This window comes from Patiria miniata, unplaced genomic scaffold, assembly GCF_015706575.1.
Source record: "Patiria miniata isolate m_02_andy unplaced genomic scaffold, ASM1570657v1 HiC_scaffold_22, whole genome shotgun sequence".
NCBI lineage: Eukaryota > Metazoa > Echinodermata > Asteroidea > Valvatida > Asterinidae > Patiria > Patiria miniata.
Genome location: NW_024037061.1, coordinates 1,057,287 through 1,084,532, shown reverse-complemented (window position 1 = coordinate 1,084,532; position 27,246 = coordinate 1,057,287). Strand labels below are relative to the sequence as shown.

Here is a 27,246-nt window from a genome sequence, read left to right as displayed (position 1 = left end):
CCCCCAACTTGCATTCGATGGATTCCTTGATTTTTTTGTGCCGCTGTAAGAATGTAGAGCCTTTTTTTCCTTTTCTTTTTTGGAAATATGAAATGTTATATATCACATAAATTATAACGAATTTTCACGTACATGTATTTTTGTTCGTTTCTTTCATTACTCTTGCCACAATATATTACTGTATTTTTAGCCAAATTTGGGAACAAAATTTCTTTCCCTGCTCCATCGTTAAATAGACCCTGTAGCCCCAGTTAAAACAATGGAAAAGGGGTAAAGCGCCCTCTTCCAATGGCCGCGATTACGCAACAATTATAATAACAACTCTTGAACAATTAGAGGAAAATCAGCTACAAACATGTAACTTACGATCATGCGATGGAGTTTTCCGACGTAAAACAATATCCGGTAAAATATACAGGATAGGATGCTCATTAATATGCCATTAATTTTAGTTAATTTATTGTCGCTGGGCCGCGCCGGGGCATAGACCATTGCTTCTGAATAACACTTTTCTTTCAACTTTAACATTATAAAACTCATGACTAATGTAATGCTAGAGAATTATCAATTCAATTTGAAAATCTATTTTTCAAGGTGCTACACCCCAAAGCACGTGTACTCCAACTTATGGGCTTAGACAACCTTTCTTGATGGGGCGTTCGTGTTTTTCTTTTATTATTGCTTATGGCCGAAATGTGCCACGAATTACGGAATTGTATAAACACCTTCAGGTACTACAAGTTAACAAATAATAGTCTGAAAAAAATGAAAGTACAAACTACAAAACGTGGAAAACATTAAAGTACCAGGGAAAGAGATACAATCAGAGATAAGCATCTATTCAATAATGAAGAAATCAACTCAAATCTACCAGCAACTGTGTTTTATTTGATATTACTATAATGTGTCCAACTTTCGGTTCTGGATTAAATTAAAAAAAAAAAACATCAGCACAACACTCGCAAAAATTCACCTCGAAATATATATTCTTTCCTAAGTAACATTCCATAAACTTACAATTCCTTTTACATTTTTCCATTCAAATTTACCGGATAAAAGTTACATTAGGAGCTAAAGTCTCTGAAAAGAAAAGAACGTGTTTTGTTTTTAATTGTGGATAAAGTGAACTGGTATTCGATTCTTTGAGGCACACTGCTCACAAGCTTTATACAGGATACATTGACTTTTCATGCATTTCGTTTATATACCTTTTTAATTTACCGAGTAGGTTTCGCAAGTAATTCATGTAATAATCACAAGCGGAAATTGTCTGCACACATTTGTGTATAGTGAATCTGCAAACAACTACAAACATCTTATCCAGTGATTACTTATAAAGTGGTCATAAAATGAAAAAAAAGTTCAACCAAAAAAAGGCCCCAAACCAAACAAAAAACAAACACCTAGACATAACTTCCAACAACAAAATATCTGTGCAAATGCCCACTCCTCTACTGTATGAAATCAATGAGACAACCCTTTGTTATAAATTGTTTCAAGTGACCTTTCTTTAATATTTACAACTAGACGGTTTTACCCGGCTTGGGCGGTTCGTAGGAGGCAGAGTTGCTGGATGTTTTACCAGGACAAGTTGTCCCCCTACTGCGGTCCTTGTGCGCCCGAAACCGCCCCGAAATGCGGTTTGTCACCCTGTATCATACAGACCCATATGGACAACGACGTCTATACAGGGTGGATAAAAAAAAACCGAAACCGAGATATTATTGCTAATTGGAACAGAAGTAGGGCACATGTGAATCAAAAGGAGATATCTTCTATTAGGGTTTAATCTCCTCTTTAAAATGACACCCTGGTCATGTCATTACATTTACGGTTGACTGAGCAGTGGCCAACTGCAACTGTTATGAGGGCCTTCTTCTTGTTGTGAAGACACTTTTGGCAAACACTCGCCCGTTACGGTATTCTCTGTCCAAACTATATGAACCCGAATGCTAGTGGTGTAGCCGGGGTGCAGAGTGGCAGATTGTAAGGGGATATAGAGTTTTAAAAAGCAAAATCGGGACGCTGATATAGAAGCAAATATGTGATTTACATTTCGAAGAAAAAAAATCCTGAATTCAGGTTTTGTTTCTGTAAAAGCTAGATTTCTGAAAACTCAACCAAAAACGGAGGCAAATGGAAGATACTTTGTGGTTGGAAAGATGGAAGAAACTGGCAGTAGACACATGGCAGCACTAATGTGGCTTGGTCAAAACATTGTTAATAATATTCTAATGTAAACGCCTGAATACATCCCCGCCATCTGATTGGTCAGTGGTTGATCATATGCCCTTGAATTATTCGTCCGAACGCACGACGCAGCTGCACCGCAAAAACAGGAGTTCCATTCCACAATAAATAGAAGTTCCATGGCACAGGTATCACATGTTGGTGGCTCTGACCAATCAGATGACGAGGATTCATTCAGGTGTTGTATAAAACAAATAGTCAATGTTTCACATTCGTGCAATGGAAAGAATAATTTCATTCGGTGACAGATGGAATGTTCCACTACACGAGGCGAATGCAACGTTCCATTCCACTCGGTTTTGCCTTGTGGAATCTGTCACCTCAAGAAATTATTTTTACCAAATGTTGCACTCATAAACATTCATTATTTGTATATTACATAATATACATAAATTGCATGCCCTCACTTCCTCATGTTTAGTACTTATAATTATTGTTATTTATGCTACATTTTAGGCTATACTTTTATTGTAATTAGAAGCTGCATTTTACAAGGCAATTATTGTGTTTGTTACATAAATGTACTGTGTCAATTAGTTTATATTTAACCCGTTCGCACCTGTAATACATTGTATACATTGTATACATTGTATAACAATGTACTTATTTCCTGATTAATATAAAATCATACAGTGCTGGGATGGTTTGGGACGATACAAGGACTAAGGGTTAAGGTGGGGGTAAAAACCTGCACAATGATTATATCTTTAGAAAGTAGGTTTATTCATGGTTTCCTGACAAACAAATGAATACTGAAAAATCAAAGAACTAAGGAAGCCAGATTATAAAAAAAATGTGCGATTACTGTTCTCAGCGTCTTTGGTTTAAAAAAATCCAATTATCTAATATTTACATTAGACTTTGATGTACAGCTCTCCAATTCAAATTAATTTGATCTTGGTCTCTAAGCTGGCTATATCTGGCCAAGAGGGGGCTCACTCCCGTCTCTCCTTCATCAGCACCAGGTTCTTGGTCATGTCAAAGGTGTTGCCGTCGGGTTGGACGCTGCGAAGCGCCCCCTGTTGGTCTCTCACCGAGAGGAAACCAGACCTGTCTAAGCCTTCCACTGTTACTTCAGGCCCGGACTCGTTCTCGAGACGCACCTTACAGCCACTGCCAAATACAAGAAAGGGCCATTAAGACACTGGAATATAGGAATTAGTCAGTAGATCAGTATTCCATCTTTGCGTGTGCATTTCAAGAACATGTTTAGTTCAGAAAAAACAATTTCCAAATGCGTGCAAATTAAAGAGCTCTATTATTTGATTATAGCTCTATGGTGCAAACACTGTGAATCCTATACACAGTGCTTGGTTTTATGCATTGGCTTCAACGCCCACGACAAAGACCACATCTTAATTTAATCCCACTTCTGACCCCAAATACGTACATGTGCTACCTCCTATTGTACTTGTACTCAGCTCTTTCCCTCTAGACATCTTGGGCGGCAACCCCTAATTCAAAGACCAGGTCTAAATTTAATCCCACTTCTGACCGTACCCCCAATAACTACCTATGCAACCACCTCCTATAGTACCAGAAATGACTATAGTCTCCAGAAATGACTCAGCTCCTTCCCTCTGGAAACCTTTGGCGACAACACCTGATACAAAGACCAGATCTGAATTTAATCCTACTTCTAACCCCATATATTAACCTATGCAGCCATCTTCTATACTACATCTCCAGAAACGACTCTGCCCCTTCCCTCTGGAAAACCATGGGGCGACAACGCCAGATCTGAATTTAATCCCACTTCTGACCCCATATATTTACCTGTGCAACCATCTCCTATAGTACATCTCCAGAAATGGCTCTGCTCCTTTGTTCTGGAAAACCTGGATGATGCTTTCAATTTGGCTGATGGTCCTCGCGATGAGCTCTTCTATGGTCAACAACGCCAGGTTTGCATTGGTCTGCTTGTTGTGAAGCCGGATTAGGTCGTTGATGCAAATCGTTGGGTCGCTGTTGTCAACATTGAAACCACAGCCTAGGAAGACAGAACAAATTAGTCGCATTCGAACCAGCCAGCCGACCTCAGCAAGCTCTGTGGTTGAGTAGAAAGATGTCTGCACTAGTAAGCAGGAGGTCATGGATTCGAGTCCGTGTGTATTAAGTATGGACTCTCAGACGGCATCAAATTACATTGGCGAAGGGCAAAACCAAATATTGAAAGACAAATTAACTTTTAAATTAATCTACATTAATCTACATTTCAATTAATCTCAGACTCTTGCCACTGATGGCACGGGTGGCTAGAGCATAAAGTGCTCGTCTCTCACCACTGTGGCCCGGGTTCGATTCCCGGCTTGGGCCATATTTGAGTAGAGTACAGGGTTTTTCTCCGGGCTCTCCGGTTGTCCTCCCTCTGCAAAAATCAACACTTTGGATCTGGCTGTGCTCTGTGGTCAGACATGGGTCGTATGGTGACTCCCTAAGGCACCTTTACATGCCTTCGGCTCGATCACGTTGTAGCTGCGTCCCTCACAATTCAGCTTCTCAGCTAGATGTAAGGATGACTAGCCTCCATCCTCCCCCCAAAAAAGTCTTCTTCTTCTTATCTGATACAATTTGCCTATTGCAGATACACCTGTCTGCAACTTATCCCAGATAAATGAGATGACGTCGTACTGTTTCAAACACTGAGTTTTTCATGTACTAATCTTTAGAATAATTTTTCTTATTAACCCTAACCCACCTCACTCCTCCAAAATCCTCCTGGCGGTTTTGGAGGATTCTAGAGGATTGAGGATGAATGGTGATTGAATCAAATGAGGATTCTGGAGGATTGAGGATGAATGGTGATTGAAGCGCATGAGGATTTTGGAGGATTGAGGATGAATGGTGATTGAAGCACAAGAGGATTTTGGAGGATTGAGGATGAATGCATTTTGAGGCAGGACTGTCTGATGATTTTGAAGGATTTGGCGTTGGTTATCCTTCATTTAAACACGAGTGCAAAGTTTTGGGATGAGGAGGATTTTGGAGGATTGAGGATGAATGCATTTTGAGGCAGGACTGTCTGACAATTTTGAAAAATTTAGGCGGAGTTGCAAAATTTTGGAAAATTTTGGAGGATTGAGGATGGTTGTAAGCAACAAGGGCCTAGGGGGTTAGGGTTAAGCCTGTCTCTTCAATGACAGACTCACCAAGTGTTACAGTCCTACCACTTTTTTCCCTCATGTGATCATGATGCGATCTTACCAATAATTGCATGGAACACATTGTCCAATGCACTTGAATTGACAATGACTCCACCTAGCTTCATCTTGTCACCGTAGTAGATGTCGTTGGGCCACTTCAGTCGCAGATCTATGTCCTGTAATGTCCACACAAATTTTAGACGCAATTTGGAGAGTTTGTCTTGTTGAAAAATACGTAGTCAATACACAAATAGTTGAACATCTATGAATGCTCATGCAAATGTTTCACGCGAAGGGCCTGTTTCAGAGCCAACACTTAAACCAATGTTCTTGTTTGTACTTCTTCATTATTCACCCTTTCTGAGACATTCTTGTAACCATGTTCAGCATGCTCTTAAAACGAATGTACTCAAAAACTTGCAGTAATATTCAAGTTCAGACACTCAACAAAAAAAACAATTCTGCTTAGAAAATTACTTAGCATTCTGTTAAGCAGAGCTTACCTGATAGCCATTTATGGATCTGACAGCCTCAACAACGGCAGCCGAAGCAATGTGCTGTAAGAACGGGAGCTTGTCGGCAAGCTCTGAACCGAAGGGAATCCGCACGTGCAAGGAGAACATGGCACAGCCTATGGGTCCTAGCCACTTGTTGCCACCACGTCCTAACACAATATCACAAATGGATTCCATAAACAAATAACACCTTAACACTAAGGGTGTGCATCGGAACCGATACCCAAGTACCCGACCGCTGATGTCAGGAACCGGTTCCAGATTACCGGATCGGGTACCCGTAACCAACTTTACAATTACTTAGTAACGTCTCAGACAATGAAACAGAAAAGTTTTGCATGCCATTTGTGGGGAATATCAAACTGAACACCAGGCTACATGGAAAGCCAAAACAGATTTCACGTGTTATGTGCATTTTAACGCACAACAGATAACGCTCGCAATAGTTGCAGTTTACACCCTGTGATTCGAGCTCTAATCCCGCCAGGTTGGATTTGAGTCCCTGCCCGATTCCGTCGGTTCCCCCCCCCCCCCCCCAATATTCTTCTGGGGTCTACCTCCCACCTAAAACTGTAATTAATTCTCATCGTCTTCTAAGGTTTATTCATGCTTGCGAGCTTCAGTGCCTAAGGCGCTTTTGAAGAATCCTTAGTTTCATTACCAGAAATAATTAATAATAATAATAATTACAAATTTACCATAAAACAAAAGACGGAAAATTTACAAGGCAAAGGAACAGTTAACAGCTACTCAAAGAATTTACGTTCTCACCTTTTCCTGCTGTCATGCGGGTTGCTATAGCAACAACACCGACGTCCCCTGGAACCTTGAACATCAAACTGTACAAAAAAGGGGGAAATGTGAGTTTTGGATCTGTTAAATTCATCAAATTCACGCAGCAGCGTTTAAAGGGAATGTACATCATTGGCTTTTGCTGTAATTTTCAGAAATGAACTATTTGAGGGGTTAGTACATGTATAATAGATCAAATATTGTTACACTGACATTTTTGAAGTTTTGTGTTCGTAAAGGTTGGAAAAACCAAGAAAAACAAAAATGTTCAGGTAGTTGGTTCCCTGACTCCACAAAAGATAAAATGGATCAATTTATAGATGATGGAAAATTGTAAGGCAAGGGAACCAGTCTAGCTGGCCTGCACCCGTTCATGAACATGTAACCAATAGCAAACAAAATTTGGACTGAAAAAAAAAGGTAAATTTGGAGCAGTAGTTGAAAAATAGTTAGGTTTTTCCAACGCTGGTCGGCCGACCACCGTTGGAAATGTTTACAAAAATAAAATTTTCTTGAAAATGACTTCACAGCAGGTGCAATAATTTTACAAGATACTTGAGACTGTCATTTACCAACATACTAGTAAGGTATTTTGTAAAAACTTGTTAGTTTTATTTTTTGATGTTTGCAAATGTTGTATATTCCCTTTAATATCTTCTTATATCCCAAAGTAATTGCACCAAAGGCCTTGTTGTGATGGCCAATAATCCTGCACGGCTCCAAGCAGGCGCGTAATTTACGACTAAAACAAGCTCGAGCCTAATTAATTGGCAATAACCTATGGACCAAACAGGCTTAATCCCGGTCTCAAGGTGATTACTCTTTCCTCCATTATTTTTTAAAATTAAACTACCAAAAGCTAACGGCCATATACATGTACATGCACACACTGTCTAATTATCCTACTCAGGTATTTTTCAGTGCTGTGTAGATACCATCAGACTTGTGTCAGTTTAATAGTTGGTGCGCTGTGGTGGTGATTGCACTGTGCTAATACACGTACATGTATGTTGAACAAGTAAATCAGGTTTGCCGTAGTTTTCTTAAATCAGTTCAATTTCAACATCTTTGAAGCTCAACTGGTTCTCATTTCCGGCTGACCCTATTTTAGAATCCCAACCCAAGGAAAAAAAAAACTGTTTCATTACCGTCGAACCTGTCTGGAACCCCATTAAGAAATAAAACAATTACAAACGAAAAAAACAAAAATAATAAAACAAAATTCAGGCAACCAGGCTTGGTGTTATTTGAAAAGCTATTAATAATACCACATTATTTTGCTTTGCTAAGAACGACGTACACGTATAGCAACTAGTGGAATTTCAGAAGATGAGAGGATGTTGCCTCTCATCATATTAGGTGTCAATCTATGGTAAAACTTTACTGGTATGTCATGGCTATCACTATGGCCAAAACATCTGACGTTAGTGAGCTGCTAGGTGCAGATACAATATAAGTCAACTACATCTTGCCAAATACGCTTTTATTATTCTTTTCAGTGATCAACTGCTAATAAACTCATGGCGAAAAACAAAACTAGAGACAATAGCACTTGGGATCATTTAATTTAGCAATCTATACGGTTGCAACTGCAATTTCTGTTTTATTGTTCAGAGTTTTGTTTTGTCTTGACCGACCCTAGGTGAACTTCAAAGGCAAAAAATAAAATATGAGAGCCATAGAAATAAAAAGGGACGCCCTTTAATTGTATCGCAGGAGGCTTTGTTACAATGGCAACTAATTAAAGCATCCTGTAATAAATATTCACTTATTGGCCAAAGACCTTGCACGGCTCCAAGCAGGCACGTGATATATTATAAAACAACCCGAGCCTAATTACCGTAATTGGCAATTTTGCAAGTTTTTATATTACACTACCAAAATTGATAGCCGTACAGGGTAATTACCCCACTCCCAATATCTTCAGCGCTCTGTGTGCATACCCAATCAGACTTGTGTCAGTTTTAGTTGGTGCATGTACGTGTATATCAGTACGAGGAAAGGCGCAGTGTGGTTGTGGTCACCAGAAAGTGAGGACCGGCGAAACGACAACCTTTTGTACACTGCGCTTCAAAGGATATTGAACAAATGCTTCAGGCTTGTGGTAGTTTACTCGAATCAATTAAGTTTCAACGTCTTTTGATTACTACGGGTGCATAAGAATCATGTATCCAAAGACACAATGGGAGGCGACTACCGTCAGACTTTTGATTTTTGTTGTCAGTGTCCTTCTGCCACGAGGCAGTGGCAAGCATCTAGGAGCTATTTTTCGAGCTGCCAGTAATCACGGACTTGTATACAGCGATTATGCATGGAGGAAGACGGCGTCGTCCGTAATCTGCGTACGCGACTGTCATTCAGATCCTCGGTGTCACTCAGTCAATTACTGCTCGCACAGACAGTTGTGTGTCTTGAATGATGCTGATCAGGCTCAAAAACCCGGGGATTTCAAACAGATGCTGGGGTTCGTCTACTACGATGGCAGCGATCTCCTGGCTGTACCTGATGCTGTCACCTGCAGGACTTTGTTTGAGGCTGGGGAACGGGCGAGCGGGGTTTACAACCTCACCGTAGCTCAACGCAACTTCCAGGCCTACTGCGACATGACCACCGACGGAGGAGGCTGGGTGACCATTCAGCGACGTCAGGACGGCAGTGTCAACTTCTACCGCAATTGGGCGGTGTACCGAGCAGGGTTCGGAGACCTGGCCGGCGAGTTCTGGCTGGGAAACGACATGGTACGTCAATTGACGGAGTTGGCGTGCGGATGGGAGCTGCTGGTCGAATTAGAGGCACTGAACGGCACTACGGCATGGGCCAAGTACGGCGAGTTTCGCATCGAAGGAGACAAGTATACTCTTCGCGTTGAGGCATACGTTGAGCTGAGTACGGCTGGTAATGCATTGGAGTATCACAATGGCTGGCCGTTCACCACTTACGATCAAGACAATGATGCATCTGTATACAATTGTGCCGCGTCTTACATTGGCGCTTGGTGGTATAACTGGTGCCATCGCGCTAACTTAAATGGGTTGTACTATAGTCAAATCGTATGGAATAATCAACAAAATGTCATTCAAGGTGAACCTCTGAAAAAATGTAGCATGAAGATACGCGAACTGAAATGAGCTCAAATGTAAGTGCACAGGATATGGCAATTATGAAAAAACAAGTTCTTAACCAGTTTGCGCCGGGATTATTTTGACATTGACCAGACCCAGCAAGGGATTGTTTTAACGAACCTTGATGCCAGACTGGTTCAAGCCGTCATCTGTGGGTAGCACACCCTGATATTTCCGGCCTCGCTCGCTGCAAGCGGGTCGCTGACAGATATTTCCAGCCTCGCTCGTTGCGTGTTTATCCGTCATGCGTTCCGAATACCGCAAAACATTGCATGTATGTCGTCCGACGTGAACTGGTTACTAAGGGTCACCAGCGTTTTCAAATATTGCAGCCATGATGGATGAACCTGTTTACTGCTTCATGCAAAAGAGACAACATTTTCCCTTTCCCTCAAGGTAAGGAGTCGAGGGTTCATTTGAATTATGCAGAATCTTGTTGGATTGAGCACGATTCGAGTGAAATGACTACAGCACCAACTCTTTATTCCTTTATGCTGAACGCTCTTGTACACGTTCTTGGTGCGAACATTTTGAACGCGACTGTTGAACATTCATGTAATGGAATTTCACAGCTGAAAACTCCGAATTCCACCAAAAAAAACATTTCGGCTGTATTCAATACGCATATGGGTACAGTTTCACAAGACCGTAAAATCAAAAGTATTACATCTATCACAGAGTGGAATAATTTACTAATTGTGCTTTTTGGTTTTGGGCATATTGACTTTACTTATGAATCAATTTTCAAATACAGACCCAGATGCTAAAAGCGATACAAAAACTATACAAACTTTGGAGTTTTCCATACTCTTGTTACTCTGTTTTCTCAACTTGCGGTAAAAGTAATGAATGAACGTACATTGTATGCAGGCATGCAACTGGGAAATCACAAAAAAAGAGGAAATTCAAATTTTTCCCAGACTTTGTACAGTGTTTTTCTATTTTCAATGGAACACATGGGAAGTAAAAAAAGAGGAAATCAGCTGATCCGAGGAAAAGTTGCATGCCTGTGTATGAATTTAATATAGCTCTAGTTCCATTTAATAGAGCTCTCTACTAGTGTGGATGTACATATCTTTACCTTTCAAATAGAACCATAGTTGTTGGAACGACCTCCGTGTACAGCACAACATTCCCAAGTCTCTTGCTAGTCAAATGTTTCTTGTAAACTTCGAAGTCGAATGCTCCGCCCCGCGGTGAACTTTGACCCGTGATGACCGGCAGAAGGTCGGGGGTCGCTTGGCCGACCTTGTCCGGGTCGCTGTTAAACTGCATAGTGAGATAGCGACTTGCCAGCTGACTGTCTTTAAGGTTTGGCTGGATGGACGTCAAGAAGGCACTTGCCACTTGCTGTATATAAAAAAGGAATTTTTGTTTTGAAAATTGATTTCAATTTGTTTAAGTCCAATATTCAGATTGTGCATGCAAACCTTTCCTAGGTACCAGTACTGGCACATTGTAGTCTTTGTCTTATAGATGTCTGTTTAAAGTTCTGAGTCCTGATTAGAGGCAATGTTAAATTTTTTTCAGTAGACAAAAATCTAAAGCATTAAAAAATCATAGGCCTATTAACCAAAAAATATACAGTATTCCAATTTGCATATTGAAAGAAATATCAATATTCATGAGTCAAATACACCGAAGCACGCTCCAAGTCAAAATGGGTAAATAATGGCCCAGTGAGGGTCCAGGATGTTCCAAAGGGGATGGTTGGGGTGTTGACTTTTTTCAAGGGGGGGGGGGGAAAGGGTGGACAAGACGTTGCCGTCAATGCATAAACAGACTGAAAGGCCTTAACCCTAACCCACCTCACTCCTCCAAAATCCTCCTGGCGGTTTTGGAGGATTCTAGAGGATCGAGGATGAATGGTGATTGAATCAAATGAGGGTTCTGGAGGATTGAGGATGAATGGTGATTGAAGCACAAGAGGATTTTGGAGGATTGAGGATGAATGCATTTTGAGGCAGGACTGTCTGATGATTTTGAAGGATTTGGCATTGGTTATCCTTCATTTAAACACGAGTGCAAAGTTTTGGGATGAGGAGGATTTTGGAGGATTGAGGATGAATGCATTTTGAGGCAGGACTGTCTGACAATTTTGAAAAATTTAGGCAGAGTTGCAAAATTTTGGAGGATTTTGGAGGATTGAGGATGGTTGTAAGCAACAAGGGCCTAGGGGGTTAGGGTTAAGCAATGAATCACGATTTGCAATATTGAGTGATGGTGTTAATCAGGAGAATTAAGGAATTTTGGTGGGTTTTTTTATTAATTTTTTTTTAACTTGCCCAGCTGGAAGGTGAGGAAGGGGGGGGGGTGCACCAAACCACCCCCTTGTATCTGCCCGTGTGGCCCCTTTAGAAGAGCAATACAGGGAGCTAGTTTTTTTATTCAATTTTTAATTGTGAGGCAGTGCACATGTATGTATTGTATACTTCTAGCCAACATACATGTTCATGTATTATAGTAGATATTAAAAAACAAAAAAACAAAAAAAAAAGCTACATCATGTACATGTACATGTACATGTACCGGTACATAAAAGCTACCCAAAAAAAAAAATACATGTCGTGTGCAAATTCAACTGTACATTCTTAAACCATGTGAATTTCTTACACTTTAAAATCCATGTGACAGCAAACAATTTGAAATATCAGGGTTTGGATTCAACACATGTAGACACATGCTTCATTTAAAGGGAATGTTTGCTCTAATTTTCAGAAATGAACTACGGTATTTGAGGGGTTAGTATAATAGATCAAATATTGTTACACTGACATGTTTGAAGTTTTGTGTTCGAAAATGCTGGAAAAACCAAGAAAAACAAAAAAGCTCAAGTAGTCTGGTTCCCTGACTCCAGTAAAAATAAAATGGATCAATTTATAGATGCTGGAAAATTGTAAGGTAAGGGAACCAGTCTAGCTGGCCTGCACCCATTCATGAACATGTAACCAATAGCAAACAACATTTTGACTGAAAAAAACATTTGTAAATTTGGAGCAATAGTTGAAAAATAGTTAGGTTTTTCCAATAGTGGTCGGCTGACCACCGTTGGAAATGTATACAAAAATACCATTTTCTTGAAAATGACTTCACACCAGGTGACATAACTTTACAGGATGCTTTAGACTGTCATTTACCAACATCCTAGTAAGGTATTTCGTAAACACTTGGTAGTTTTGTTTTTCGATGTTTGTAAATGTTGTATATTCCCTTTAACTATATGACTAAGTATTCTTCACGACATGTACATGTACTTGTAATTTAAGCTCAAAGTGAGCAGGAGAAACAGCATGCTCCAAACAGATGCCCGTGCATGTGTGGAATATATGGAATACGAAACCTGCTCGAAGTTATGTACAGGCAAGCTGTCAAAAAAATAAATACTCATCTTGTGTCTTGCATGACTAGAAATCAAACGGATTGCTTTCTGATGAGTGATAAACAAACTGAAAGAAACTACAGCCAGTCAGGATAAAAAAAAATTAATGGATTCGCAGATTCTTGTCATTTTTACATGTTGGCAGACCGTCACATTCCGTGTGATACACATACAAGTCAACGCAAGTCCTGCACGCGCCCATATCGCGCTAGCCCGCATTCCATGGAGGTCCTGCCCTGCGATAAACAATGTCACTTGATGACACAACCATCATCAATCATAAAACAAAGATGGATATCTTTTCAGAAGTGTAAAATATTAAAACTTGATTCACATCCGTCGTTCGAATAGGGACCATGAGAAACAATATACGTTAATGTGACAAATGCGGCCAGACCCGAATATCTACATTTTCACACGAGATCCACATTGCCAATAGACAAATCAGGCGGCAGCAATTTTCTACGGTGGCACCAGACTCGCGCGAGTCGCCCTCAGGTAGTACACATGCACTCCAGGCGCCTTCAACCAATAGGAATACCAAAATGCGCGTGCGCCTCGTCTTTAAGAATGCCTGCAGCATGCGCGTGAGCATGACACCACCGCAGAAAAAACTTCAAATTCTGGTCGCCGGATTCCACTATAAACTGCCTGATAAAATAACCAGACAAAATAGTGATTTAACAAGCGCCTTTTAGTCAGAGCTGCATCTGTAAGGTATCCTGTATTCTCATCATTACAATTGTCCCTACCGTAAGAATATACTTTGTGTACTTTCTCACCAAACATACACATAAAAAAAAATCTTCTTAAGTACTTCAGATATTTGAAAAATAAAAAAAAATCTTTGAAGGCAGATTCTTATTACACAAGAACGGTAATGTTTTCCTGTGTTGTTGTTAATACCATAATTTTCTAATTTCTGCAATGAATCAAAAGGGTCACTTCCAGAGGGAGGAAAAATGACCTCTTTTTAAATCTTGATTGAATAGACACTGATAAAATAATGTTGAAAAAAATAATTAACAAAATAATAGTATGGCATTTTTAAATGTGAGGGTAACACATTATGAAAAGATGAAATGTGTACGATGGTATGTATCAATAAAGTGAAAAGCCAAGCAAGAAATTAGTCAATTTTTTTTATTCTAATTTATTTCAAAACAGTGTATTGCATGTTTGATGCAAGTTTTCTGAAACTTAATCAACCAGATATTTTTCTAAAATACCTTCCCCATGTTTAACTAAAACATAATTTAGCAGCATTTTTTTCAGTTTTACCTCATTAACACCAAGCAGGTAGCCGGCAGTCAGATCTGGTAGCTCGGAGGTCGCGCACTTTAACCCCAGCCGGCCCAGAAGGTCAAAGATGACCTGGTGTCGGACCTCATTGGACTGTTTAAGTTCAGTAAAGGCTTCGGTGTCCGGAACCAGACTCTCTGGGGAGATGAGTTGAAGCTGGACCTGTTACCATAAAAACATGAAAATTTATGCACATATTTGATTAAAATGTTGTTTATTTGAATATTTGCAATAAAAAGATGTATCCTCTTTGAGTGATCACTGTTTTCTACATATTTTCCAGGTTTGCAGCATTGTTAATGTTGCTAGCATCGTGACTTTGGGCGTGATCCCTGGATACATGCATGGCATATAGTTCATGGCTTCTGACTAGCGCCCCTTGAACAAAGACATTGACAAAATAGGTAACTGCCAACATTGGGCTGGATAGCTCAGTTGGTAGAGCACCGGAACACCAATCCGGAGGTCGCAGGTTCAAACCCCACTCCAGTCAATCACTTTGTTCCATAATTCGCTTCGGGTGCTATGCGCCCCTTGGGTGTTAAAACACCATAACCCACATCACAGCAGTCAACAAATGTTCAATGTAGCATGGTCACATTCCCTTGTGGTTTTTTGTTCTGTTCACTAATGAGACTCAGCATCACATGTTCTTTTCTCATTTTGAAATGTGATAGATAGGAATCTAACTTCAGACGGGCAGTTGTTAATATCGTCACAGTGTCACGTTATCTGGTAGTAATCATATGCACATGTTTCCATGGACTGAAATGCTAATGTGACGAATGACATGACGAGCATGCATCTTGTAAATTGTACAGGGAATGAGTCATGACTACATGAACATGTTAGTTCAACCTCACAGCCCAAATCTTGACATCAAAAAATTTGAACTTTTTTTTTTTCATTTCAATGTGGAAATATCGCAATTACAGATGTAAAAAATTATTCCTAAATGTTAACCAGTTGGCGCGGGATTATTTTGACAAAAACGGAACGAGGTGCGGGATTACTTTTCACGCGATCTCAAGCCAGGCGGGTTGAAACCATCACCCTCGGGCAGCACACTCATATTCCCGACCTTGCTCGCTACGAGCGGGTCTCTGACAGATATTTCCGGCATCGCTCCCTGCGTGTTTATCAGTCATTTGTTCCGAATACCGCAAAACCAATTTGCTGGTATACTAGTCATCCGGCGTGAACTGGTTATACAATGATATACATCTTCAAATGAACCACAACAAGACAACAAACATGATGCATTTTTGTAATTTAAAGCTCGAACAAAGAAATTGCATTGAGCGAGGTTTGAACTTGCAAACTCCGGAATACTACATGTAAGTGTATTGATACATGTAGATTTTAGTGACTTACTTGAGAAGATATGATTTTTCCTGCGCTACCTTTGAAGGAAGTTTCGGTAATGACAGCGTTTCCTTGACTCTCTGCCAGCACCTTCATTTGTCCCCCAGGAAACAAGTCCCTCTTTAGGGGATCCTCAGAACAAAGGCCTTGAAAGGACAGCATCTCCCCTCCGAGCATTTCCGAGTACTTAATAGCGCTCACGCTCGCAGGTGTTTCAGAGTTGGCACTTTGGCCATCAAGTACGAAAAGAAATCCGCCACTCTTAACGTAATCGGTAAACTTCTTCAGTGTGTTCTCGGGAATGGGTTCTTTGCCCGTCATTAGGAGAAGAAGCTTGCAGTTTTCGGCCCACGGATGTTTCAAAGCTTGTTCTTGCTCCAAATGGTAGATGACATAGCGATCCCGGTGCAGGAATTTCTCCAGAAAAGCCACCGAGGACTTGTATCTGGATTTGTCCGTGTCGTCACTTCCCGTATACACAAGAAGATTGGGAGGCTTCCTTGAGACATTGCTGGCATCTCCCGAGGATGTGCCTCCAACGTCGATTGTGGCTCCTCCTAGATGAAATTTCGGACTCCCTTCAATGTCCACCAGTACTTCATCATCTAGTCCCTGACCGGCCATTTCGACCGAGATGCCACCCAGGTCGCTCGACTCCGACGAGGATTTGCGGGAAATTCTCTGATGCTGCTCCTCCAATTTCTTGAGGAATTCCTGAGAGTGTTTCCGGCGCAGCGGTTTTACCTCCTTTTTGGACGAACCTGATCTTTGGAGGAGGCTGTTTCCGGAGGGAGAACGGTGGAAGGGGGAACCGGGTGGGAAGGGGGAAGGCGAAGGAGTCTTGGGGTCTTGATTGACGAGGTTGAACGGCTCCCCAATTGTATCAACACCTGAAAAATGATTGTACACAGAGTAAGCTGTCACAGCTGAAATTTGCCATTTTCTATATCACAAATCCAAAATAATCTCACCAGTGAAATGTCATCAAGACTGTACTATATTCTGAATGAACCTTGTATGCTTTCAATTTTGAGACAGTCTCCTACCGGTACTAACAACTCTCACCCATGCACTCTCTCACTACCTTTGCCAAACCTGATGTTGTAGTACAGCAGTACTATGGGAGTCTAGAGCTATAGCAGCGCGGAGTCGTGAGGCAGCGCAGAGTCAGCCACACATCAGAGAGGGACACGACTTCACGGTTTCACACTGCATACAAGACTGCCGTATCGCGGGTGGCGACTGGGGAACCCCCGTGATTGACATGCTTGGCTGGTTTATTATTCAACATATTCAACATGCTATCGGTCCAATCACTACAATGTTTCACATGTACTCACAGACTATCTGCTCTACCAGCAGGCCGTCGTCAAGCTCCAGCACCCCTTCCAGATAGGCAGAGCCCACCAGCCCAAAGTTGTTGGCAGAGGCCTGGACCAGAATGCCAAACGGCTCGCCTGATTTCCACGCCAGTGGAGTGGTCAGCCCGGAGAGCTTCACGACTCGCTCCCGGGCCACCTTGCGCAGATTCAGGCGACCCTGCCGATCCGTCTTGGGCGGGGAGGCCTCCAGGAGAACAAAGACGGAGTCCGGATTTGAGGAAGAGGAGGCGGCCTGGTCTGGATCCTTGTAGGGCGACAGGCTTGGGGTTGAGGTTCCGATGAAGGACGTCCAGTCTTTGGACAGGTCGACACGTTGCTGTTGGACATCAAATAAATGAACTCTTAAAACTCTGTATTTTCAACAATGTACAGCTCCTATAATGTTTACCCTTTATACATACCGGTACATTTAAGACTGTGGTAGAACACCACATTTTCCCTCACCTTTTACTTCTGTTGGACTCGATCAGTAAAATTCTCACTACCTAGAGGGAACATTTTGTATGATTTGAGTTTTCCAGTTCCTACCTACATACTGCTCAATTCCACTTGGATTTGTACTGTTGGCACTGGCAAAAAACAAACTCATTTTCCCGTTGATACATTGTACAATACATGCTTGTAAATTTCTTCTGAGTTGTAAGAAAAATATGATTCAACTTACTGCATGTGAGCAGCTGCAAGAATTCACGCAACCATGACATGAATTCAAACTAAAGTGTATGTACACTGTAGTTACTGAAAAATGGTCGGAAGTACATACAGTGAACATAAATGTAGAAGGCTACTTGGACTTTATGTCAAAGGTTGTCTTACAACACAAAGTCTCCCCACCATGACCACACTTCCAGTGAACCCCTTTATCTGACATAAAAACTGTAAATAAAGATGAGAAAAAGTATCCCTAAAAAGCTAAATTCTGTACAGAACTAGCAAGCGCAACGCAAATAATTCGCCGAGAACTTCGTGGTCAGCAGCTAGTTTCTCAAAAAGCCTATAATTATGATAACCCTACAGAGATACACATTAAGGATATATTTTACCAATTATGCAGAATATTTTCGTGGCATGAACTCATCTCAAATTCCACATTTTGGTTTACACAAGTATCATATTTCATATTAATTTATTGATATAAAGTTCAGAAGGGCAATGCAGCAGGAGAGTTCAGGCCATTCATCATTTCTTAACAAGATGCATTTTGGCCAGCTACGTGTATGTATGGTACATTGGACATGTACATGTGCAATGTAGGCCATTTGTCATTTTTTAATAAGATTTTGAACAGCTCCAAATATTTGTGAGGATTTATGGCAAAATGAGGCTTGCCTGGGCACAGCCCGGTGTACAGAAATGCCAAAACCAAATTGGGATGTTTACATGTATTTTTCAATTGAAGAATATTGTAAATCGTAGGCCGAATCCTCCCCCCCCCCCCCCTAATTATTTTTAAGCTGAAGACTTACCCTTCTAATTTCTATAGCTGCCAACAGAAACAATCCACTTCCTCCACGAGTACAGATACTGTACGTATACAGCACATTGTACATATGTATACATACAGTACGTGCACAGCTTACACTGCACAAGCACTGGAGGTTATCCTACAGTAGTACTGTGCAAATCCAGTAATCCTTGGTCCTTGAGGAACTAAGTGCTCCAGGGTCACCAAATACTTGTTATTGAAAAACAGCCAGTGACCTCCCGTTGTAACCCCCAAATTTGTATCAACGAGGTCACCAGCTGTTGTCTAATGAGATTCTGCAGTCTGGGGCATTGGAGCAGAACTGGCCAATCACTTTAGAGCTCATCAATGAGGTCGCCAGCTGTTGTCCAATGAGATTCAGCAGTCTGGGGCATTTGAGCAGAACTGGCCAATCACTTAAGAGCTCCTCAATGAGGTCGCCAGCTGTTGACCAATGAGTTTATGCAGTTTGGCCATTTGAGCTGAACTGGCCAATCACTTTAGAGCTCATCAATGAGGTAGCCAGCTGTTGTCCAATGAGATTCAGCAGTCTGGCCATTTGAGCAGAACTGGCCAATCACATAAGAGCTCATCAATGAGGTACCCAGCTGTTGACCAATGAGATTCTGCAGTCTGGGGCATTTGAGCAGAACTGGCCAATCACTTAAGAGCTCAATGCATGCCTGGTACAATCATTAACGTTTGTCCTGGCCAATAATTGATGACCTAGATCTACACTTATACCAGCTTAAAATAGATACTTGTCTAAAGGTCAAGCTGATCTGCAGACAGACAGACCTGTCAATATTAGTTTGGATGGGTTTTGGGGACAGTGATAGAGTACCAACAAATATTGACTAATTTGATCGTTGAATATGATGAGTTTATGGTTTAAGTTTCGCCCTTCACCAACGTAATGAAATTAGCGCCGTTCACTGTCGGAGAACTTGCACTGTATGAAGTGCAGACACCTTAATTACAAGAACTGGGCCACCAAGGTTGGCTGGCCAGTCCTTATCTCATCACAGGGAGTAAAAATTAAAGTGACCGAGTTTGAAAAAAACATATTTTAAAATATGTGGCGATCGCTCCATTTAGTAGAAAATACGTGTTATTGACTAGTAACTGTGAAAATTTAAGGTTATTTGCATACTCTCATCACAAGTTGGGCATCTTTATTTAAAAAGAAATACCACAACATTCATCTGTCCACCACTGCATCATGTACAGATGATTTGTACATGTATACAATGAACCATGGTTTTTTTTCTACCTCCATGAATAAATGAAAACATGCAAAGGAAAACGGACAATAATCACCATCTTCATTTCAGAAAAAGAGACTTGATTTGTTCCTCATATACAAAACACAAAATCTAACAGTAAAAAGCACTTCATACCGAGTACTATTAGAAAACGTGGGGGGGGGGGGGATGTCACGGTCTTTCCCAAGCATTTTTGCATATGGGGACCTTCACTGGGCCTACATGTACCGCATGCAGTGATCATCTAAAAGGGGTAATGCGCATTTTATTCCCTTAGCATTTCTACCCGAAACCTTCAGATTTGAAGTTCCAACAATGTTCAGTAAAGCAGTTGCATATATTCATACATAAGTACGCAGTACATGTCAGACGCCACGCATGCCCCCTACAACTGTACAATGCGCACGTTATGATAGCAGCTGGGACATGTATACTACAAAAAATACTTACATTTTTGTTAAATTTAGGATATTTCATTTAATTTCACGTAAATGGTGATCATACTTAGTGTATGAGAAAATTTACCAACCTTCGGATGAACCACAAGCATCTGTTTGCCTCTCTTCTCGCCGAGAAGCTGAGAGATGACAGGCTGTTCTCCAATCTCGCAAAGAAACGACGCCCTCGTCTTGTCTCCCTCGCTGACCACGCCCTCCTGGAGGATCTTGCGAAATGCGATGCTGGCCTTGCTGCCATGGCAACGCAGTGCGTTCATCACCTTGGCCTTCTGCCTGTAGTCACGCCAAGCCGTGGAGAACGTCAGATAAGCGTAGCACACCGTAAAAAGCATCGCGGTTATTGTTAGTCAAGGGCTCACATCAGCATGCACTGTTATCAAAGTACCTGGAGACGGGGGACTACACGTACCATGCCACTTGCTTGGTTTGACGACAATCTTGCGAATGTCTTTGGGGTCAAATTAGTGTTGCACTTTCAGGTTAGTGAACTTGATGTTGAAAAGTTGATGCTGAAAACATGTCCAGTTACTGGACGCTATCTGTTGGGCATGCAAACAAACAAAAACAGAACAGGCTATGTGAGGAAAAGTCTACAAATCATTCCAAAAAAAGGGTCATACTCTACAAATTGTTTCAAAGGGAAGATTCTACCAAATCAATTTGTGTCTTTTTAAAAAGTTGTTGCTAGTCCCAGAAGGCCAGCCTACATACTGTCCTCTTTGTACAGGTCTATCTGACTCAGTGACTGATTGACGAACGGACTGACTGACTGAATGAAACTACATGTAACTTTCACTCTTGATTTATTTGTAGAATGGTTGTACACTAGTGGGGGAGAGAGTCGCGCAATACTATTATATAGGGCCACCCTCTTACCTTCTGAATAAAAAGAGGCGATTCGGAATACGGTGTGCCCCAAAGTTTATTTCCAAAAAGGTCCATTTCCGGCTAGCGGGTGGACATTGGTAGGGCCTACGCGACATGTTACTGCGCTTTGAAGACGGCAGACATCCAGCAAGAACATATCGACGTGAGTCGACGAACTGAAGAAATTTTTGAATGATCGTGACATGCCATGTAGTAACAAGAAGAGGGAGTTAAGTTACAAGATTTGAATGAAAGCGTGAACAAGGTATAATTAAGTTTTAAGAACTGTGCATGATCGCTACATTTGCATGTAACGGAGTCGCGCAATGTTGACTTTTTTCCACAAATGCAGCGCAATTTTCTCTGGATTTTAGCCCTCTAGCGACAGTTTAGTGGTGATGTGAATCCTCCCTATTGAATAGTGGACTCTGGGACCAGCTTTATTACTTGTAAGGCTTGCCTAGTCGTGTTAGTTGTTTTTATTTTGCCTTTGAAAAAGTTCGTTTTTGGATCTTATGTCAGTCCTTCTGAATGTTATTCTATCTTCTTTTTGGAGGTGTTTTGTGCGTTACTAATAAGGGTTTGTTTAAATTTCACTATTCTCCTAACGAAAAACGTTGAGTCAATATTGAAAATTTTAACGAGTGGCCAAAGTACGTCAACCAGACTAATTACCGGATAGAACTAGATCAATATTTGCAAACAGGGATATTCTTCAATCAGCAAACATTCCAAAGACAAAAATAAAGCATTCATAAGCACACCAACAAAAAATTCACCTGCCTCAAATCAATAAATTGTTCATGCATTAATTTTATTTTGATTGCATTAACACCTCAAAAGTTTCAGGCCTTGGAATGCATTGAAAGACAGCTGCACATACACGAAGGTGGTCGACTGTTAAGATTAATCATTTCACACAACAGTACACATGTATGGGAGTTATCTGGGCATCGAAACAACCTCAGATTTGCTACCCTGCCACTGAGTTTAAAGGTAATAATACATTTTCAAACATCAAAAAACAAAATGACCAAATTATTCTGAAGTACCGGTACTTTACTTGACAGTACGAATAATGGTCTCAAGCATCCTGACAAATCATGGCACCTGGTGTGCTGTCATTTTCAAGAAAAGTGGAATCAATTTCCAATGATGGTTGGCTGACCATCGTTGGAAAAAAAACTGACCTTTTTTTTCAAATACTGCCCCATTTTCTCGGGAACGGTAAAACATTAGGTTGGTTTCCTTTCAACCAAATGTTTGAAATAGGATAAGTAAACAATCCATATGAAATTTTTGGGAATTTCAGGACGCAGTGCCCCTTTAAGTTGTGTCCATGTCCATTCACATGTCCTACAACTGCAACCCCTAATCAGTGTAAACTATTTCATGACCTATTCCATAATTGTGCGTCATTAAAATCTGTCGTTTTCACAGGAAGGAATGTTTAGCTGCATGCGCCAGCTTGTTTCACTCAGAGTCAGTTTCTGATAGTGAATCTGAAGAATTTTGATTAATTCATTTTTCCGTTTTAATTATCCCGGCAATGAGCTGTTGAAAACATTGGGTCAATGAACATGTATCAGACAGCTGAATTCTCTCTAAGACTTTCTGATGATACATGTAAGTAGGCTCTTTATGCACCTATTAATTGTACGACAGACCCCACAGGGGCGTAGCAAGAAGGGGGAGGGTGGGACAATAAATTTTAAACAAGGATTATTATTTTAGCTGATATTAACCCTAACTCTCCTCAATCCTCCAAAATCCTCATGGCGGTTTCGGAGGATTTTTGGAGGATTGAGGATGGATGGTGTTGAAGCACATGAGGATTTTGAAGGATTGAGTGGTGTTTGAAGAAGAGGAGATTTTAAAGGATTTGGGATGAATGAAGGATTTTGGAGGATTGAGGATGAATGCAATTTGAGAGGCAGGACTGTCTGACGATTTTGAAGGATTGAGGCGCTGTATCCTTCATTTGAACATAAGTGCAAAGTTTTGGAGGATTTTGACGGTTTGAGGATGGTTCCTAGCAAAAAGGGCCTATGGGTTAAAGATGTCAGTTTTTAATAAAAAAATTTCCTTTCAGATACATACTTTACATACTGTTAATCACATAGGCCTACTGTACATTTTTTATTTTTTGAAACTGACGTTTTGTTCCTTTGCTTCAGAAGCAGTAACAGAGTACATGCCATGTCTTGATTTCCATAAGGTAATTTATCTTGCTAGCAACTGGTTTCCAAATTCCTGGAGATCATGGTGCAATCCATCCGACAAGAATGTGGACAGGCCTCGGTCCGACCCTGCTGATCAAAATGTTGAACATGGATACCTGGGATATCCCAAGAGCAACTCGATGCTCTTACACGCCCTCCTCTTTACTCCACAGTGCAACCTCCGTAAGTCGTCATTATTACTCCTATCCATTTCCCAGTGGTCCTCCCCCCCCCCCCCCCCACCCCATCTGCTGAAATGTAGTTTCCGCGGAGGCGGGTTTGCGTCATCCCCCGCGCCGTATTGATGAATTCCACCGGGGCCAGTCGGTTAGGGCCCTTCTTATGCAATTTAAAAGTCAGAGTTCACTCAGTGGTACCTGGTCAAATGATATTCAACCAATGTTTGCATCTGTTGGAATGCAACTGACATTGTACAGTTGTCCGTACCGGTATGTGTTCACTATATTAACACTGTACATAAATGCACTACTACTTACAATTGTATGTAAAGTACATGCATGGCCGGTGACAGAGTGCAACTCAATATTGATCAAGAGACTAGAGTAAGATTTGCGGGTGTGCAAATTGACCAAAATTTTGTCCAAATGGTAAACTTGTAAAATGACGAATAAAACTTGCATTTCAATTTGACTTCAGGTAGCCAAAAGTCACTAAACCCCAGCATTTTAATTAATTTGTAAAAAAAAAAAATCTTGTTTCAATATACAATAAATGTGAATTTACAACAATGTCAAGCCTGTATACAGTTTGTAAATATATGTTTTTAATTTTACAAACGTATTCAAAAGTTTCATTCAAATTCTATCAAATAAACCATAAAAATCTTTAGTGATAAACATTGATATCTTTATTAGGAAAATATGCATGGGGGTGGGTGGGGGGGGGGGTAGGTCAAACTGCATGTAAGGCCAAAAAAAAAATACTCGGTCTCTGGTCAGCGCGTGCGTCGATTTTAATCATGCGCGGCAACCTTTTTTTTCCTTCAAATTAACACGGAAGCTACAACAGCGCCCTCTATTGCCGCACCTCCTCAAATTTTTGTACCAAGGAGCACCAAGGAATGGGGAAATTGCACCAAGGCAAATGATAAAGGGCACCAAGGCACATTATGGAAGACACCAATGTATAATGAGGACACAAAAAAGCAAAATAATACCCACCTTGTCTGTACAATTCAAGCTTGAAAAAAAAAAAAAAAAGCCACCAAAAAAAAAAAAAACGCGTCGCCGCATCAATTCCGGAACTTCGATCTGACCAGAGACCGACTATTCTTTTTTTTGGGCCTAATGTCAGTAAATTTGTGACTGTTAATTACAGCAAAAAAAATATTATACTAAACTGACATATGTGTACATTTCACACATTTAGTTTTAATTAAAACACATCACTTCCATAATAAATGCCTCAGCCATACATGTATACACATGTACATGTGTACACTTAAATCAATCCAACTATGTACAATGTGCAATGTGCAAATGTGATACATGTACATGTACAGTTTTCAAATTCATTTTTCATCATTCAGTGGTTTATGATTTTTCTTAGGTTGAGAGATTTTAGAAATCTGGGCTTGAATTTCGGGAACCAAATCCTAGACCAAAGCACACGTGCAGGTATACACTACACATAACCACATACGTACATGTACAGTCTGCATACATGATGAGCAAGTACAAATACATGTATCGGGTAGTACATGTGTACATGTTCATCAATTATAAATAATGAATTACAGTAGTACAATATTTTGCACAAATTTGCTGCAGTGCACATTGTTCATGTGGTGTACCGGTGTAGCATGAATTTAGGTTTTATGAAATACGGACTCATTGGTGGTATTGCGCATGCTTATGCATTGCTAATTAGGAGAGGGACCGGTCACGTGAGAGGGTTTAACCAATAAAAGGGGAAAAGAGTCCGATTTTCATACGAGTCCGATTTTCATATGACACCGGCTCAACCTCAACAATATATATAAAATGAGTGTGTACATGTACATGTATACAGTGTTTTTAATATTAAAATTGTACATCATGTACCAGTTTTTTGATGAGTGATTAATTTTTTTTTTTTATTTAACTCAAATTTCAAAAAGGATCTGAATATTCTCCATGTAGCTGTGGGGATTTTTAGTACATGTATACATCAGTGATGTACTTGCCATGGTTTTGATGCTGGGCCCCGTTGCAAAATGGTAGCATTTAAAATAAAATGTTTCCATTGATACGGCCAAATAAAAAAAAATTTAAAAACATGTTTAGCGTCCCCCCTCGCTTCCTTTTTGGAGGCCAACTCCTCTTTTTTTTGAAAAAAAAGCAAAAATGTCGACCGATCCATCGTAAAATCAAATACTTGCAAGTTGGAACTTCTAATTCTAGACTGTATTGGTCACCTCATGGCATGCATGCAGTCGACCCTGCGATCTCCAAACCAGCCTTGACGTGGACAAGAATGCCTGCGCCGCAGTGTTTTTTAATTCTTGTAAAACCATGCTGGAAACTATTAAAAACACTGTAAATATATTTAATTCTCTTGTCCAGCATGTCTGTTTCATTATTTGTATCTTTGAACAGTGTAAAAACCAACGGTTGTTGGCTATCTTAAAAATGAAAGAAACAAGGGGCGTCAGGTTGCAACATTTTTTCCAAAAAAAAGTATATCGAGGAAAAAACAATTTTACATTGTTCACTTCCCAGTGTTTTGAGCTACTGAGTATTGTATTTGTACCATAATTCTATTGAAACTAGTTGTGGAAAAAAAGAAGAAAAAAAGCCATCTGATTCTTATTATTTATTAAAAAAAACTATGGCAATGGCCTACACTTTTTATAAGATGGGATCGTCTCAACATGTTTCTCAAGTGCTTGGCATGTAGTTGGTACTGTTCTGTAAAAAAAAAATTAAGTTGGGTGCCTGCTGTGGTGTAATATACTTGTATTTAGCAGATTTTACCCATAGGCCTAGAGTCTAGATGAAGATTAAGATTAGGAAATCCGCAAAACATTCCGCAGATAAAAAACACACAAAAATCAAGATGTGCAATTCTCATCAGAATAATCGTGCCATCATCCAACATTGTTGTGATTAATTTACATAGTCAACATTTTTTTCATCTGGCACATGCTACAACTTTTAAGTACAAGGATGGTTAAACTTATTAGCTAAACACTGATTCATGATTTACACAAAATGAAATCACCTACGCCTAGGTTTACTTTAGGCTAAACAAAACATACCACCACATGCCTACCTGAATTGAACATTTTCAGTGTCTATCTGAAGTTCAGAGTCAGACGAGGATCCATTTAACGAGCTGGTTGCCATTGAAAATGTCTGGCAGTGACGTTAGGCCTGAACTGCCCAGCCGAATCACGCTGCTAAATGTCACCCTTGCACGACCGGCCCACGCCCGCCATACTCGCGCTTGCTTGCTGAATGCTTGATCCGGAACTTGGAGGACAGACGTCAGTGCGGAAATATCATCACCATTCACTTTTTTTAACTCGACGATCGCTGATGACTCCTGATTAAGTTATCGGCAGTTTCAAGGATCAAATTTCACACATCAGCAGTACGATCAAGGATTTATTCTTCATAGTACTGTGAGCATGACTTCAAGCCTTGAGTCGAGTCAAGGTCTGCTGGCCAGATCAGCTAGCTAGAGCGCGCCACGCCAAATGCCAAAAGTGCAAGAAT

General features: G+C 40.6%; 1 protein-coding gene and 1 non-coding gene across 2 annotated transcripts; one reads left to right on the top strand and one right to left on the bottom strand.

Annotated features, from left to right (window-relative positions):
- Positions 1–840: 840 nt before the first annotated feature.
- LOC119730526 (biotin--protein ligase-like) lies at positions 841–27,213 on the bottom strand. Its single transcript, XM_038203491.1, has 11 exons — positions 26,801–27,213; positions 20,510–20,977; positions 17,209–17,566; positions 15,878–16,758; positions 14,483–14,665; positions 10,904–11,172; positions 6,680–6,747; positions 5,897–6,057; positions 5,455–5,569; positions 4,027–4,240; positions 841–3,363 (listed from the first exon to the last, which is right to left on the bottom strand). The coding sequence occupies exons 2-11, from the start codon at positions 20,768–20,770 to the stop codon at positions 3,186–3,188; spliced, it is 2,688 nt and encodes an 895-aa protein (XP_038059419.1). The 5' UTR covers positions 20,771–20,977; positions 26,801–27,213; the 3' UTR covers positions 841–3,185.
- Positions 14,924–14,996, top strand: Trnag-acc. The gene has a single exon. It is a non-coding gene; the product is annotated as a tRNA-Gly (tRNA).
- Positions 27,214–27,246: the final 33 nt, after the last annotated feature.

Excerpts from the sequence above, each read along its gene's own strand:
- LOC119730526 (XM_038203491.1), bottom strand. The coding sequence starts at position 20,770 with ATGCTTTTTACGGTGTGCTACGCTTATCTGACGTTCTCCACGGCTTGG. Across the intron at positions 16,759-17,208 it reads GCTGGTAGAGCAGATAGTCT|GTGTTGATACAATTGGGGAG; the intron begins GTGAGTACATGT and ends ATCATTTTTCAG. Across the intron at positions 6,058-6,679 it reads CCGCATGACAGCAGGAAAAG|GACGTGGTGGCAACAAGTGG; the intron begins GTGAGAACGTAA and ends ATATTGTGTTAG.